Here is a 16,611-nt window from a genome sequence, read left to right on the forward strand (position 1 = left end):
CACCATGTTTCACTGTAGGGATGGTGTTCTTCGGGTGATGAGCAGTGTTGGCTTGGTGCCAAACATAGCGTTTACCTTGGTGGCCAAAAAGTTCAATTTTGGTCTTATCTGACCATAGCTTCTTCATCCATACATATGGGGAGTGTCCCACATGTCTTTTGGCATACTTAAATGAGCCATAAAGGCCACGTCTATGGAGGGTACAGCTTATTGTGGTCATATGGAAAGATACTCCAGTCTCTGAGAACTCTGAAGCTCCGTCAGGGTTACCTTTTGTCTCTGTGCTGCCTCTCTGATTAACCCCTTAACGACCAGGGGTCAATTTTGGTCTTATCTGACCATAGCTTCTTCATCCATACATATGCCATTATGATTCTCCAGGTCATTACGAGTTCATAGACACCAAACATGTCTATGTCCTCTTTTATCTAAGTGGTGAAAAAAAATTCCAAAGTTTGCTAAAAAAAAAAAAAAAAAAAATTTGTGCAATTTTCCGAGACCCGTAGCGTCTCCATTTTTCATGATCTGGGGTCGGGTGAGGGCTTATTTTTTCCGTGCCAGACTGACGTTTTTAATGATACCACTTTTGTGCAGATACGTTCTTTTGATCGCCCGTTATTGCATTTTAATGCAATGTCTTGGTGACCAAAAAACGTAATTCTGGCGTTTTGAATTTTTTTCTCGCTACGCCGTTTAGCTATCGGGTTAATGCTTTTTTTTTATTGATAGATCGGGCGATTCTGAACGCGGCGATACCTAATATGTGTATGTGGGATTTTTTTTTTTACTGTTTTATTTTGATTGGGGCGAAAGGGGGGTGATTTGAACGTTTAGGTTTTTTTAAAAAAAAATTTTTATTTTTAAACATTTTTTTTTTTTTTTTACTTTTGGCATGCTTCAATAGCCTCCATAGGAGGCTAGAAGCTTGCGCAACCCGATCGGCTCTGCTACATATGGGCGACGAGCAGATCGCCCATATGTAGCAGATTTACTGCTGTGCTTTCAGTGCCGACCACCGGGTGGCGCTGAAAGCCATATACCTGGAACAACCATAGAGGTCTCATAGAGACCTCTGGTTGTCCAGGCAACATGACGCCAACCCCCGATCACGTGACGGGGGTCGGTGATGAGGTCATTTCCGGCCTGGCGGTGGAAATGCTATTTAAATGCCCTCCTTGCCCAGGCTGAAAGTTTTGGTGGGCAGCCTTCTCTTGGCAGATTTCTTGTGGTACCAAGTTCTTTCCATTTGATGATAATGGATTTGAGGGTGCTCTGGGGGATCATCAGAGGTTAGATATATTTTTTTATAGCCCAACCCTGTCTTGTGATTCTCAATAACTTTGTCCCTGGCATGTGTGGAGATATTCTTCATCTTCATGGTGTTGTTTGGTTAGTTGTGCCTCTTGCTTAATGGTGTTGGGGGCTCTGTGGCCTTTCAGAAAAGGTGTGTGTATATACTGACAGACCAATAACATATGCACGTGCTAATTTTTAGTTATTTGAGCCCATAAATTTAATTTCTGTATATATTTTTCTCAACTCGCGTCACTTCACCAACTTGGACTATTTATTGCTGATGTTTCACACAAATTGGACTACACAAATATTTAAACACCGGTTGTAATGTAAAAAGCCAGTGTGGGTGAATACCTTTTGCAAGCCTTTGTATGTGTGTGTGTGTATATGTATGTATGTATGTGTGTGTATATATATATATATATATAATATCTCTCTCTTTCAATGCAAGCAGGTCGATTTGCGATAGTCTGCACATTCACAACAGGTGATGGGCTCAGCTCACCTTCTCTTTCTCCCTGCTCAATAAGGGCCTGTTCATGAGAAAACAGGGCAGTTACATTGTGGACATTCAGCCCAGATTCTGCAGGAGGAAAATCTTTATTACAGTACCAACAAATAAAATTCTGTAAGTCATCACGAAAATTGATATGTTGTAGATTTTAAATTGGCAGTGCGTCGCTTTAATTTAAGAAAACACCACCAGATGGCCTTTTTTTTAATTAATTTAAGCCATTGTGCAAGTTTCTAAAGCAAAAATTGGCCTTCAAATGACATCTGCTTTTTACTACATTCTGAATGCAAGGGAACCATCCATAAATCAACATGTATGCTATTGTGTTGAATAATTTAGTGCAGTAATGCAGCAATGCAGTTCTACCTCTGATTGGTCTCTTTTACAGCTTCTGGTGCTAATTTCAAAACTTGATACCATGGCAGATGGTCCAAAGCATAGCAAGTAAGCAGTCAGTCTCCTGTGACTGCCCATAACTGCCTATAGAATGATGTATGCCTTTTGTATTTTCTCATGTTAGGAGCAGTTTAATTTATTTTTACCCTTTAATAGAGCACCATTAATTCCACAGTGCTTTACAGACATCATCGCTGTCCCCACAAGCTTGATTCCCCTTCAGTATGTCTATGAAGTGTGGGAGGAAACCGGAAAATACGCAAACACGGGGAGAACACGCAACTCCTTGCAGATGTTCTTGGTGAGGTTTGAACCCAGGACCCAGCGCTGTAAGGCTGCAGTGCTGCAGTTACAGTGAACCTGTCAGCAGGATTTTGCTAAGTAACGTACAGGCATTGTCATGTTGCCACTGTTTTACTGATTAAAATGATATCTTGGGTGAAGAAATCCGTCTTGTGGGTCTTGTATAACCTGTGTTAGAAGCTTTCAGTTAATGATATACCCGTGCTCTGGGGAGGGACTGTAGGCAGAGTCTTATCTTCCTGCTGTAAGCCAGAGAAACCAAGGAAAGATCTGCCCACAGGCCACCCCGAAGCACAAACAGTCTGTCTTTATGATGAGGAACATGTTGGTGCTTCGGGGCTGTTTTGTGGGCGGTTTCACCCCTTGGTCAGCCTCGGAGTTGGTGAGCTGCTGTTCGGTTTCACCGCTTGGTCAGCCTCGGAGTTGGTGAGCTGCTGTTTGGTTTCACCGCTTGGTCAGCCTCGGAGTTGGTGAGCTGTTGTTCGGTTTCACCCCTTGGTCAGCCTCGGAGTTGGTGAGCTGTGAGCTCACCCCTTGGTCAGCCTCTTAGTTGGTGAGCTGCTGTTCGGTTTCACCCCTTGGTCAGCCTCGGAGTTGGTGAGCTGTTGTTCGGTTTCACCCCTTGGTCAGCCTCGGAGTTGGTGAGCTGTTGTTCGGTTTCACCCCTTGGTCAGCCTCGGAGTTGGTGAGCTGTTGTTCAGATTCACCGCTTGGTCAGCCTCGGCGTTGGTGAGCTGTTGTTCGGTTTCACCCCTTGGTCAGCCTCGGAGTTGGTGAGCTGTTGTTCAGATTCACCGCTTGGTCAGCCTCGGCGTTGGTGAGCTGTTGTTCGGTTTCATCCCTTGGTCAGCCTCGGAGTTGGTGAGCTGTTGTTCGGTTTCACCCCTTGGTCCGCCAGTGTTTACATTGTACTCATCACTAATTTAATTAAACTCTACTAACCCTAAAGGTACCGTTACACTTAGCGATGCACCAACGATCCCGACAACGATACGACCCGGTCAGGGTCGCTGGTGCATCGCTAAATGGTTGCTAGTGAGCTGCCAGACAGGCAGATCTCACCAGCGACATAGCGGCGGTCGCTACTTACCTGTCAGACGAGGTGATGAAGACATCCTCCCGCCGCGTCCACGCGTCGCTCGTCTCCACAGCAGGAAGCTGACGACGAGAAACAGTCCAGGAAGTTCTCGCGCGATCAGCGATAACCAGCGGGGTAGCCGGTCAGAGGTAAGTCCTGTTTCACACATCAGTTTTTTGCTTCAGTTAAAATCCACTAAAATGGCGGACAATGGATCCGTTCTTGGACTGATGACAACGTTTGTCACCGGACCGTTATTTTAACGGATCCGTCGAAGGAAGAATTTTAAAGGTACCGCTGCCTGGGGAGGAGAGAGAGAGAGAGAATTTTTTCGCCGCCAGAACAGAGTTTAGGGTTAAATTTCCAAGCAAGGCAAATCCTCCGGGCATGCGCAATGTCAAATGCGGATCCGGCCGCCGAAAAAACGTTGCATGGTCCGTTCAGGCATGTCGGTGGACGCCAAAATTTTGGCGGATCTGCAAAAAAATGGATTGAACGGATGGCCATCCGTCAAGATCTGCCGGTAATGCAACTCAGTGGGGAAAAAAACGGATCCGCCAAGCAAAATGGCGCATCCGTTTTTTTTGCACAACGGCGGATTTTGACGGATTTCAAAAAACTGATGTGTGAAACGGGCCTAAGTATCACACATAGCGATATCACTAGCAATATTGCTGCTGCGTCACAAAACCAGTGACGTTTTAGCGATATTGCTAGCGATATCGCTTAGTGTAACGGGTCCTTAAGCCGTCATTCTCAGATGAGGAGACCAAGACATGAAGGTTTAAACTTGGGAAAATCACACAAATTAAATGGCTTTCACATACTGCAGTACATGCTTTTTTTTCACTAAAATGGCAGCAAAACATTATACCTGCGGGTTTTTTTTACTGCGTTTCTGCACTTACTCATTGTTTTCCATGGGTGGAAAAATGCTGAAATAAGTGACATGCTGCAGTTAAAAAAAAATAAAAAAAAGCCTCAATTTTCCAATTCAGTCCGGAAAAAAAAACCCTGTGTGCTTGAGATTTCAGAAATCTCATAGCCTTTGCTGGTCCTGTAAAATGCAGCTTAAAATTTGCTTGAAAAACACATGTGAACATAGCTTAATTCTCTGATTTAACATTTTACCTTGCGTTTCATCATAAACACACTATTTAGCATATCTTGATATCAGCAACCTTCATTTCCCTACAAAAACACGTGATTGTCCAGCACATACTGTACCTGCATCTTATGAACATGCAGTGACCATGTAGCCTGCATTTGTACATGCCAAGGCATCTCTGGAAAGTGGCCTGTATTCTTCTCCAGCTAGAACATAAGAGATCATAGAATCATAGAATGGTAGAGTTGGAAGGGACCTCCTGGGCCATCTGGTCCAACCCCCTGCTCAAAGCAGGATTCACTAAATCATCCCAGTCAGATGTCTGTCCAGCCTCTGTTTGAAGACTTCTATTGAAGGAGACCTCACCACCTCTCGTGGCAGCCTGTTCCACTCATTGATCACTCTAACTGTCAAAAAGTTTTTCTAATATCTAATGTGTCTCCTCCAATTGCTTCTAGTCTTTTCTTGTGCAAATGAGAATAATGATGATCCTTCTACAATGTGACAGCCCTGGAGATATTTGTAGACAGCAGTAAGTCTCCTCACAGTTTTCTTTTTTGCAAGTTAAACATTCCCAAATCCTGTAACCGTTACTCATAGGACATGGTTTGCAGACTGGCCACCATTCTGGTCGCTCTTCTCTGAACTTGTTTGGTGATATCTATTTTTTTTTTTTTTTAAATGTGGTGCCCATAACTGGACACCGTATTCCAGATGACGTCTGACCAAAGAGGAGTAGAGATCTCTCTTGTTCCTACACAGGACATTTGCCTTTTACACATCCTACAGAAGCACAGGATAAGCACTGGTGATAGCAGGTAACCCTAATATTGCATTGCATGGCTCACCCCCCAAGAGAAATTAACAAGTGCTCAAGGACATGTATTTGGGTTATTTTAGCAGTTCTTTTAAAGGAGAATGTGGTTATATATCCTAGGATACATTAGTTCCAGTAACTTATTTTTTTCCCTCGAGGAAACTGCTCTCATTATAAAAGAAAAATCCTCTTGTCAGGTATGACTTTTAAGGTTGTGTTCAGGCGAATGTATAATTGGCCGTGTGCACCACAGACCATATAAGAAGAACACATGGAGTCATTACAGCTATTGTGTCAGTACATATTGCCGATATTCCACACAGACCATCTCCACATGCACATCTTTGGTCCATTTTATGAGCCAGAATAACACATTTATTGTAAAGGCAGATGTAGCATCGGAGCTCCTCACGGAGCCGGTCACATCTGCTACTCGTGGACTCGACTGGGAGGTTTTCTAATATAGCTGTCTGAACACGGCCTAAGATAGAGAACCTATGATCACGTTTTCCCAATATAAGCTACAGCTACCAGCTTTAAGGCCTCTCTTACAGTATTATGGTAAGCTGTATGCAAGTCCCCAATCCCCTCTGCAAGGCACAAAAAATACCTTTTACTATCCTCCCCTACCGCGCAGTCTGGTCCAATGGATGTCGCTGGTCTTGCTTTGGCGCATCTTCTCTCTTCGCAATCAGTCTTCATGCTTGCTTTATTTGGATGACGCATCCTTTGTCTTCCACAGTGTCCCCCAATCATTTTCCTGCGCAGTCATACTGTACACTGCCCTGCTGAGATTAGTCAAGTATTGTAATGTACATGCTCCTAGAGCGGCCGAAGAGCATCCTTGACCCTGAAGTAAAGTTGACGCATGCTCATTACAGTACTGTACTCCTGCGCAGGAACATGATTGACCGACACAGCGTGGCTGACGTAGGACGTGTCATCCACATGACGCATGCAGATGGACGGCGATTGTGGCGAGCGAGAAGGCGCGCAAGCAAGACAAGCAACGTATGGGGATTATGAAAGGTATCTTTTGTGCTATACAGAGGGGATTGGAGAATAATATGCAGTTTACTAGAATACTAAGAGAGGCCTTAAAGTTGGCGGCCATAGTTTGTATTTGGAAAACCTGGTGACAGGTTCCCTTTAAGAAAAGTTGTTTGAGTACTCCGCAGACAGCAGGGCTGTGGAGTCGGTAAGCCAAACCTTCTACTCAAACTCCTCAATTTCCATGACTCCAACTCCGACTCCAACAGAATGTGTTAAGACTCCACGACTCCAACTCCACAGCCCTGGCAGACAGGAAACCTTTTACATCTATGACCTGTAGTGGAAATGTTGAATAATCTTTTGGGTCTCCTAGACTCTTATATCTGAGGTAGCACATGACCAGAGGTATAGGAATGCAGAACTCTGGTATTTATTGTTTTCTATTACCGGTATATCATTTAGAATTTTCATATATAAAGAATTTTTTCAAGATTTTTAATATTGATGGCTTATCCTTAGGATGGTCCATCGGCATTAGATTGGTGGCTTTTTGACTCGCAGCACTTACACCAACCATTGAGCCGAAGGGTCTTCTTTAATCTTTACCAAGTACAACTCAGTAGATTTTGCAGCAACTGTGCCTGGTACTGTTGCTCTCTCGCCAGTGAGCAGCTAGTGAACCAGGCAATAAGTGCTGCTAAACTAGGGACCTGTACCTGATTAATAATGAAGGTGATGTGATATTTATTGGAGTCAACTGATTATGGAAGGCGGTGGGAGTTGAGCCACTGCAGATCTGATTTTGATGATCTTGACTAAGGGGTCATTTACATGGCATCATGTAGTGTAAACAATCTACCGATCACCCGATGATAAAATGATCTTGATTAAAAAAAAAATAATTGTTTTTGGCAGCACATAATCTTGTGTAAATGTAAAGCGGCCAGGGTGGTAGCCGTGGCAACGCGCTGTACTGTCCCCACACTCTGGCGCCCCACAGAATACAGTGTCCCTTCTGCTGCATGTGCAGCAGTACTCTTACATTTACTGTCAGAGTCTTCTCAGGTACTGTCACTCCGGCTCTGTGTTCCCAAGCTCTACAAAACATCTCTGAGGCACAGTTCTTTTGCAACAGTTTAACTTTTACTAAGTAGCAGGGCATCCATCACACTTGCAGCACAGGTTACACAAAGGGACATCTTCTGAACTTTCCCTGCCTTCCGAGTAGCCTCTACTGTTCCTGTCAACTCTCTCTCTCTCTTCTTCCGGCAATTCCTGCCTTATCACTAAACAATCTGTCCCATCCGTGCCTTCAGTCCCAACAGCTCCCTGCCATCCCCTCCAATAGGGAAAGATGCCATAATTGCAATCTCAGCTACTCCTGCTCCGGTCGTAGACCCCGGATCCTTCCTAGGATGGTTTTCCTTGAGCCGTTGCCTGTCTGCATGATCCTAAGCTTGGGGCCCCTTCCTGCTCTATCCCCACGGCTGGCAGACTGTCTTCTTCACTGCTCTCTACACCTTGCCCTGGGCAAGGCTGCCCAGACTCTGCTCCCTAAGCAAGAAGTGTCTGTCCTATATCCCTAATGCTCTGCACTGTCCTACTCTAATCCTCCCCACTCAACAACTCCCATGCTGCTTGTACCTTACTAACACTTCGATCTATCCTATTCCCTATCTCTTTGATGCCCCCACTATTCTAATCCCCCTACTATCCTAGTCTGTATCCTAATCTATCCCTAAGCCTATACACGGGACATGACAAAAACATCACATTTCAGTACATGTCAAGTATAATAACATTAGTGAACCATGAGGTGCCGCACGTAATCATGTGAACAGCGTCCAGGGGGAGGAGGCATGTGAGGGTCCGCGCCACCTCCTTACATAAACATGACATGGGCTGCAGAGAGAATTCTGTTTCTGATGTTTGTGTGCATGGGAAATGCAGTGTGCCTGTCAAAAAAGAGCCAAATACATAAACAATGAGCGATCGTTTGTCGCCGCAGGTATTCAGTGTGAACCCCTTTTAGGGTTGACAATCAATGTCTAAGTCGTGGAATTCCCTGTAAATGCTGTCAGGACTTGTAGATTAAGATGGATCCACTTTAGTTTTCTCTGGCGGCCTTTCCTGCAGACTTTGAGTCCTGATGGCATTAACAATAATAATAAATTTTATTTCTATAGCCCCGTCATATTCCGCAGCACTTTACATTTCAGAGGGGACTTGTACAGACGATAAACATTACAGCATAACAATGATCACATAGATCATAACAGATACCAAGAGGAATGAGGGCCCTGCTCGCAAGCTTACAGTCTGAGGGAAAAAGGGGAGACACTAAAGGTGGGTGGTAACAGTTGCCCTGATTGTTTGGACCAGCCATAATGTTAAGTGTGTAACAGTACGGACACAGAGGGCTAATGGAGGCATAAAGCATGTGGGAACATGATACGGGGAACCTGGTTATGGTAAAACCTTTGACTGTGCCACACAGGGATAGTTAGGTTAATGTGTTGAGGCAGTAGGCCAGTCTGAATAAATGAGTTTTCAGGGCACGCTTAAAATTGTAGGGATTGGGGACTACTCGTATTGACCTGGGAAGTGCATTCCAAAGAATTTTCGCAGCACGTGTATAGTCTTGGAGACGGGAGTGGGAGGTTCTGATTATTGAGGATGTTAACCTCAGGTCATCAGCAGAACGGAGGGTGCGGGTAGGGTGGTATACTGAAACAAGGGAGGAGATGTAGGGTGGTGCTGAGCCATGGAGGGCTTTGTGGGTGAGGGCAATAAGTTTGTACTGGATTCTGGAGAGGATGGGTAGCCAGTGTAAGGACTGGCACAAGGTAGAGGCATCGGTGTAACGATTGGCGAGGAATATGATCCTGGCTGCAGCATTCAAGACAGATTGGAGGGGCGAAAGTTTGGTAAGAGGGAGACCGATTAGAAGAAAGTTACAATAGTCCAGACGAGAATGAATAAGAGAAACGTAAGAATTTTTGCAGAGTCAAAGGTAAGAAAAGGTCGAATTCTAGAAATTTTTTTGAGATGCAGATAACAAGAGCGAGCCAGTGATCGAATGTGGGGGGCAAAGGAATGCTCGGAGTCAAGTATGACCCCAAGACAGCGGGCATGTTGCTGGGGAGTAATAGTGGAACCACACACGGAAATGGCAGTGTCTGGTATAGATGCATTAGTAGAGGGAGGAAACACAAGGAGTTCAGTCTTTGACAGGTTCAGTTTCAGATATAGTGAGGACATGATGTTAGACACAGCGTTTAGACAATCGCCGGTGTTTTCTAGAAAGGCTGGCGTGATGTCAGGAGAAGAAGCGTATAATTGGGTGTCATCAGCATAGAGATGGTACTGGAAACCAAATCTACTGATTGTTTTACCAATAGGGGCAGTGTACAAGGAGAAGAGGAGGGGGCCTAGAACCGATCCTTGAGGAACCCCAACAGTAAGGGGAAGATGAGAGGAGGAGGAGCCAGCAAAAGATACAGTAAAGCATTGAAACATTTCTTTACTTGAGAATGGAAAACTGTATCTCTCCTATCCCCGTGTCTACTCTATCAGTGATGAGTACACAAGACACGACATGTACTCCAGGAAATCCCATCAGCTAAATGCAAAGGCATCCATTCTTTCCTTTTTAATATAGGCATAATTTAGTATTGTGACATTTGTAGTCCGTCTCCCATTCACGGAATCCAATTTAAATTAACACTCAATCTTCCAAAAATCCATTTTCCATATCCATGTTTGTATCTTTTTTTTTTTTTTGATTGGCCAAATTGATCTCTTAACATTTTAGTGCATTTATAGTTTTTTACCCTAAAGTATTAATTATTTATATATATTTTTTTCTTAGATTTTAACATTTGAGACCAAAAGCCCTACAGAATTATCAGAACGCCTACGAGCCGTGTGCGGGAACCAAAGCAATGCTTACGCACGATTATTGGAGTATCGCCTCAATGCGTTGCGTGGTTTATGGAACGCACAACGTCAGTTGGCTCTGGAGGAGCAACATGAGCGAGAAGGCTCAGATGAGGAGACCCTTACATTGCTCAAGAGGCAAGGCTTGTTACAGCAACCAGAGCAGGCTCCATTCACTTCCCGGATGGGACTCCTGTTGGTCTTTCCTCTTATTCAGTCTCAGAGTAAGACGGACCCCTCTCTGTGTAACATAACTGCAGAGGTGCTATTGAATTGCCTCCGGGACTGTCAGCCATTAAGTCTGACTAAAGAACCAGCAGACTGCTTGAACGGAATCGAGTCTTTGCTTTGCTCCTGGTTGGAGGACCCTTCTACGTTGGACCAGCAAGTCTCTTACAAGCAGAAGGAAAACTCTGCTGCCGCTCTAGTCGCATTGGCATGTGCTAGGTGAGTGAACCATGGACTATTGTATCTATCATACAAAGTGCGTGAGTGTTAAACACCGTCCTTTACTTTTCTCTAATGTATGACCAATGAGCACATGAAAATTGAATGTGCAGGGAAAGCCAAATGCAAAATTTTTACTGAAACTGAAGTGCAAAACTTCTTTTTAGTTCCAAATACAAGTGTTTAAGATAAAAAACAAACAAAAACAAACACGTTTGTTTTCAAAGGTGGCAGCCATTTTTAAGCAGGGCCCCCCAGTTGTACCGCAGCAGGGAGTTACCACTGTGTTTCATCTACTAGATTTCTACAGAAAGTTGTTAGGTGGGTCTTCAAAGGAAGAAAATCAGGGATGAGGTGATTCCCTGGTTACTTTTACCACCTATTTCAGAGGGTAGTGTGTCACTTTAAGAGCAAATTGTACCCTTTTAAATGTTAAGCACTTGCAAAGCGCATCAGCAAATATTGATGTAATAAGCTATAAACCCATTGACAAGATGCAATTATCGTTAAGACATGAGCAATTAGGAGTATGCGTAACCACTTGGGAACCACTCGACAACTTTTAATATTTCCGTGTCCTATATAAATGACAGCTAAAGTTGTAGGGGGGCGCTGCTGAGCAGTGTTCACAGGAAAGACCCAGCAGGACGGCACTGCTAGATTAACCACTTAGGTGCCACCGTCATTAGCGATTACATCACTTTTACATTATTGGTAGCATTTGCCTCGAAGCAAGCAAAGAGTGTTTCTAAGCAAGAAAGTGGGATGAGCAATTCCTAACTCAAAACTAATGGCTGGGGAATGTTGTCCCTTCACCCTTTCAATGATGCCGTACAGACAAACAGTGGAGAATGGGGCAACGTCAGAGATGCGGTAGGGTAACTTTTTAGAATTATAATTTTTTTTTTTTTTTTTTACTGAGCAGTTCTTGCCTACAATGGTTTACTAAAACTGGAGAACTCATTTTTAGGCTTTTTTTTTTCTTTCTGTCAAGAATCATGTGTACATCCCATATATTTTACATATATATCACAAACATAAGCGGCATTTATGTTATCATTGTACTATTACTTGTGGAGGTTACAGCAGTGTAAAGATATGTAATAACTGAAGTTTTTTTCATAATGTATTTTATGTTTTCTAATGTATGTTGGTTGTTTTTTCTTCTGTTTGATTATTTATTTGTTGCATTTTAGAGGATCATTGAAAACGTTCATTCACACTGTACACTTGCTACAGAAACAGACTGATCTAGGATCCCTGCCGGTGGCAGATGTATTGTACAGGTGCGTACAACTGATGTAATTTTTTTATCCGACAGTCTGTGTAAGGGAACCTGTCAGCAGGATTGTGCTGAGTAACCTACAGACAGTGTCAGATTGGTGCTGTTATACTGATTAAAATGATACCTGGGTTGATGGAATCCGTCTTGTGGTTGTTGTTTAATCTTTATTTTCAGTTAGTGATATTCTCGTGCCCCGTGGCAGCCTGTGGGGGTCTTCATGTGGTGCTCTGCTTACATATTCATCTAAACACAAGCCAGTGATAGAAAGCAGCAATATTAACCAAATAACAACAGAAACAAAACTCCTAATGAGGCAAAAGATGGTTGCTGCAAATAAAGGACTAAATATGGACTAGTCGCATAAAATAAATCAACAGAGAGGGGAGCGGTCTGTGAAGACCACAAATACGACCAGAAAGTCCATCAATGATATAAAAATATAAATCTTTATTTGACAAGTATGCAGAAAAAGACTGTGACAGTGAGTACAACCATTAGGCAACACAGTGCCATAAAAACATCAGGACGCCTGAACCCATATTATTGCAAAATATATACATGTGGTCAGTGACCAACAAGTAACCACAATGGTATCTATTCACAGGTATAACACCCATATCGACTGGCTATAATGTCTCATCTAATGCTGTCATAAGGAATACCCTATGAATGATCGTGCCTCATGGGCCACAGCCTTGTTGAGATCCTTAAAAATCATGAAGATTTTATAATTAAAGTTAACCTTGCTTTCATGTTATGAGCTAAAAAACGTTGGAAATTGTTTTTGTGTTAAGTGAGCGATTTGATTGAAATCTTTACAAAAGAAGATTACTCCTTTATGCTGTGTAAGGCTAGTTTCAGATTTGCGTTTTATAGCGATCTGCTAAAGATAGGGTGCACAGATCGCAAGCGCCCAAGTGCGCTAGAAGGCGGCGATGACCGGAAGGGGCGGGCAGGGAGCCGGCAGGGGGCGGGGCTTAGTGGCGGCCGTGCGCAGGCCGTCGCTGCGCTATAAAGCGCAAATGTGAAACTAGCCTAAGTGTATATGTGTATATAATATATTCTATGAGCCTTATTCACTAGTACATATAAACGTAAGAGCATTTGTGATGTATATTATTAGAGAATTCTGCTTGTTTCCCTTCCCCCTTCCTTGCTGCACTGATCATCTACTCTGGGAAAGAAATAAACATGGCTGAAATCAGTCTTTTTCAGAAAAGAGAGTATTATGGGTTGTAAGAGCACACTGAGTTGGCAGTCTATTGAAAGTTAAGGGGGGGGGGGCAGAAGGATGACCAGATTGAGGAAGAAGCTCAGGGAGAAACAGCAAGATTGTGCTGAGCTGTCTGTCGAGTCTTTTACCTCACCCAAGAGTTGGATTCACATCTACACTGCTCAGTACAGCTATATAGTTTCCTCCATGTTGATGCTGCTTCTCTCCTTGTTCTAAACTAAAAAAAAATGAAGAGCAGAAATTCCTCCCTAGTGCAATGTGTGTATGGGAGATATCACTGGCAGCTAGCGTTTTCCCACCAGCTCAGGGTCAACTGCAGATTAAATATTGATTATGCATAAGGGAAAACTAGTGAAAGTACAGGATGCAAGTTATATAAGGCTCTGAAATGGTGTTATCCCTCAAGTACACACAAAGGAAAGTTTATTCTGAATAGTTGCTTGAAAGTACATTTGTCATTCAGCGCAATAGCTGTTACTTGTTCTGTCATGCAGCCAGCATGTCCTTGCCATTGTTGGCTACGTTTCTTTTATACGGCAGGAGCATTACATCTTGTATGATGAGTAGAAAAAACCTGCAGAGTTACACTTCGTCTTTCTGCAATTTGGAAAGGTTTGACAACCTTGCCGAGCGCAGTACATAATACTGAGCTCAGTATTTTACTTACTTGGCTATTTTACTTGACTTTCCTGAAATAAACAATCTTGGAATTTTAGCTTGAGAACCCTGCTAACAGTAATTGGATGGAAACGTTCATATTTTTTTTCTAAAGGTGACATTGCAAAAATCCTCTGTAGACTTAGAACAGTGGCCCAAAAAGTGTCTTTTTCCTGGAATTGGGAATCTGCCACCTCCTGGACGAATTTATGATATTTCATTGGGCATAGAGGTAATAGAATGGTTAAACCAGTCTTGCCTGTATGTTTCATCGCTGCGGTCTAGATGTTGAGAAGAGCAGTTTTAACGTTTAATGTTAATGAATTCTTCCAGGCTCTGGGGCGTGCGCTGCCTCCTGACTTCATTATTGAATCCCTGCCTCCTGACTTCATTATTATAGCACCCCGTTCCATGCACGTCACACTGACCTGTGACGTGCAGTTGCGACACTGTAATCCCGCGCATGCGCCATCCACTTAGGCAGTTATGTGAACCTTATCCGCTCTTCTATGGGCAGGGGCTCGCCTGCACAGAAGAGAGATGAAGACTCTGGACACCATGTATCAGTTAATAGGTTCACTTTAATAAATCTGTTTATTTATTTTACTCGATTAATTTTGCAGTAGTTAAAGGACATTATCATCCCTGTCCCCAGTGGGGCTCACAATCTAAATTCCCTATCAGTATGTCTTTGTAGTGTTGGGAGAAACCGTTGAACCCGGAGGAAACCCACACAAGCACAAGAACATACAAACTCCTTGCAGATGTTGTCCTTGGTGGGATTTTAACTCTGGACCCCAGTGCTACAAAGCAACAGTGCTAACCACTGAGCCACCGTGCTGCCCAGTTGTACGGGCATGTGTCTGTGTCCTCTTGTACACTAGATAGGGGCTAATACCAGTTGTCATTTGCATGAGCATTCATTTGACAACCATCTCCCTCACCCACACCTATAAACTCCACAAAGTTTGCTCAGCCTGCTGTTCCCTGCTCTGCCTGATGTCTGATAGTGGCGCTAAGCACTATATCGGGGAGGCAATATAACACCAGCTTTGAGTTACCCTTCATTCTCCGGATTGGCAGGTGTATTAGAAGTTGTCATATGCCGGCAGATGGAAAGAAAACAACCCACTCTAATTCACTGACAGCAAGTAGAGCTCTTAATAGGAGCTGAAAAGTATAATGGCAAGATCTAGCTTTTCATTATACAGAAAAAAATCTTCGGTCTCATAAGACTAAGTAATAATGAAACTGAAGCCTTTTATCCTGTTTTGCAGTAGTGCCTTTTTCCCCCCCAGTCTTTCCCAGTAACGGCCATCACTCATCTCGATCAGGTCTTTGAAGCGCTGAATCCTATTTTACTGTTTGATACATTTTCTACACATCTCTCTGGCCCAAGACAAGTATTGATTCTTTCTTATGCCATTTGTTTAATGTTAGAGGCAGCATCCTAATACACTCGGGCAATAAAAGCCTTATTCTGAAGTCCATGCGTCGCACGGCCATAGCACAGCTTGTGTTCTGCGTCGATGAATTATGAATGCCTGCTTATCTAGTGCAGCTTGCCTTCTTCTCACTTTTCTTCTTTGTGCTTGTTTGATTTATTCATTTTCAACTTCCATCTCGTGTAGCAAACTGCAGACGGATCATTCCGGTAAGCTTGTACTGCCTTTTGTTTTCCTAAGGTTGCTGCTTCTGGAAGGAGGGCCGGGATCTCCCTCTTGTTTACTAGGAAGTAAGCACATTGTTTCCTGGGGTTTTGAGGATATGCTTCCAGCTCCTGATGGGACCAGTGGCTCAAACAATGAAAACAAAGGTAGATTATCATGGCTGACAATATAGCATTAAATCGCTTTGGGTGTCCTAGAAATCTATTTGCTTTATATTCCACACTTTTGGGCAACTTCATAATCCGACGTTGACAGGCGCGGTCTAATCGATTGTCAAAGGCAAAGTACTATGGAAGTTCCCTAGTGAAACAAAAATAAGTAATAAAATTACATTGAAAAAAAGTTTGTTTTTTTTAAATTGGATTCAAAGTATAATTTATACTACAGAAAAAAAAAAAGTGTTGGAACAAAAGGTTTTCTACCTATTCTCCCCAGAAAGGGATATTATAAGTTTATCTAAAAGATATATGTGCCATGGAATGGTGCCATTTTAAAGCATAAGTCATCCCACAAAATCTTAAACCTATGAAATAAACGTATTTTTTTTTTCGTACTATCGCAGTGCTGGATAGTTCTCGTCAATATTCCAGTCACACGTTAAGTCCTGCTTAGTACTGCTGTAAAGCTTCATTCACCTACAGGGGTTGTCAAGGTTTGAGAGCAAAGTCTACTGTCACTCTTTGTGACTGCATGTATACAATCAACATACACTACATATTCACCGTCATGGGACCTCTCACCGGAAGTACCAGGGAATCATGACAGCGTGCCCCCACATGTTTTGTTCTTAAACCTGGACAACCCCTTTAAATAGGATGTCTCATGACAAAATTTTTATTTACTTTTTTCGATATAGCTGTTTGCATTTTAAAAA

General features: G+C 43.1%; 1 protein-coding gene across 3 annotated transcripts in view; it reads left to right on the forward strand.

Annotated features, from left to right (window-relative positions):
* Positions 1-16,611, forward strand: part of HECTD4 (HECT domain E3 ubiquitin protein ligase 4) — a 352,187-nt gene that overhangs the window by 52,170 nt on the left and 283,406 nt on the right. For all 3 annotated transcript variants that reach the window (XM_073562745.1, XM_073562806.1, XM_073562884.1), the window contains exons 2-4: positions 10,377-10,891; positions 12,088-12,177; positions 15,753-15,883. In XM_073562745.1, coding sequence (XP_073418846.1) covers positions 10,377-10,891; positions 12,088-12,177; positions 15,753-15,883 — 736 coding nt within the window. The remainder of the gene's footprint in view (positions 1-10,376; positions 10,892-12,087; positions 12,178-15,752; positions 15,884-16,611) is intronic.

The sequence above is a fragment of the Dendrobates tinctorius genome, unplaced genomic scaffold, assembly GCF_039654945.1.
Source record: "Dendrobates tinctorius isolate UK_male_01 unplaced genomic scaffold, ASM3965494v1 ptg000003l, whole genome shotgun sequence".
NCBI classification, from domain to species: domain Eukaryota; kingdom Metazoa; phylum Chordata; class Amphibia; order Anura; family Dendrobatidae; genus Dendrobates; species Dendrobates tinctorius.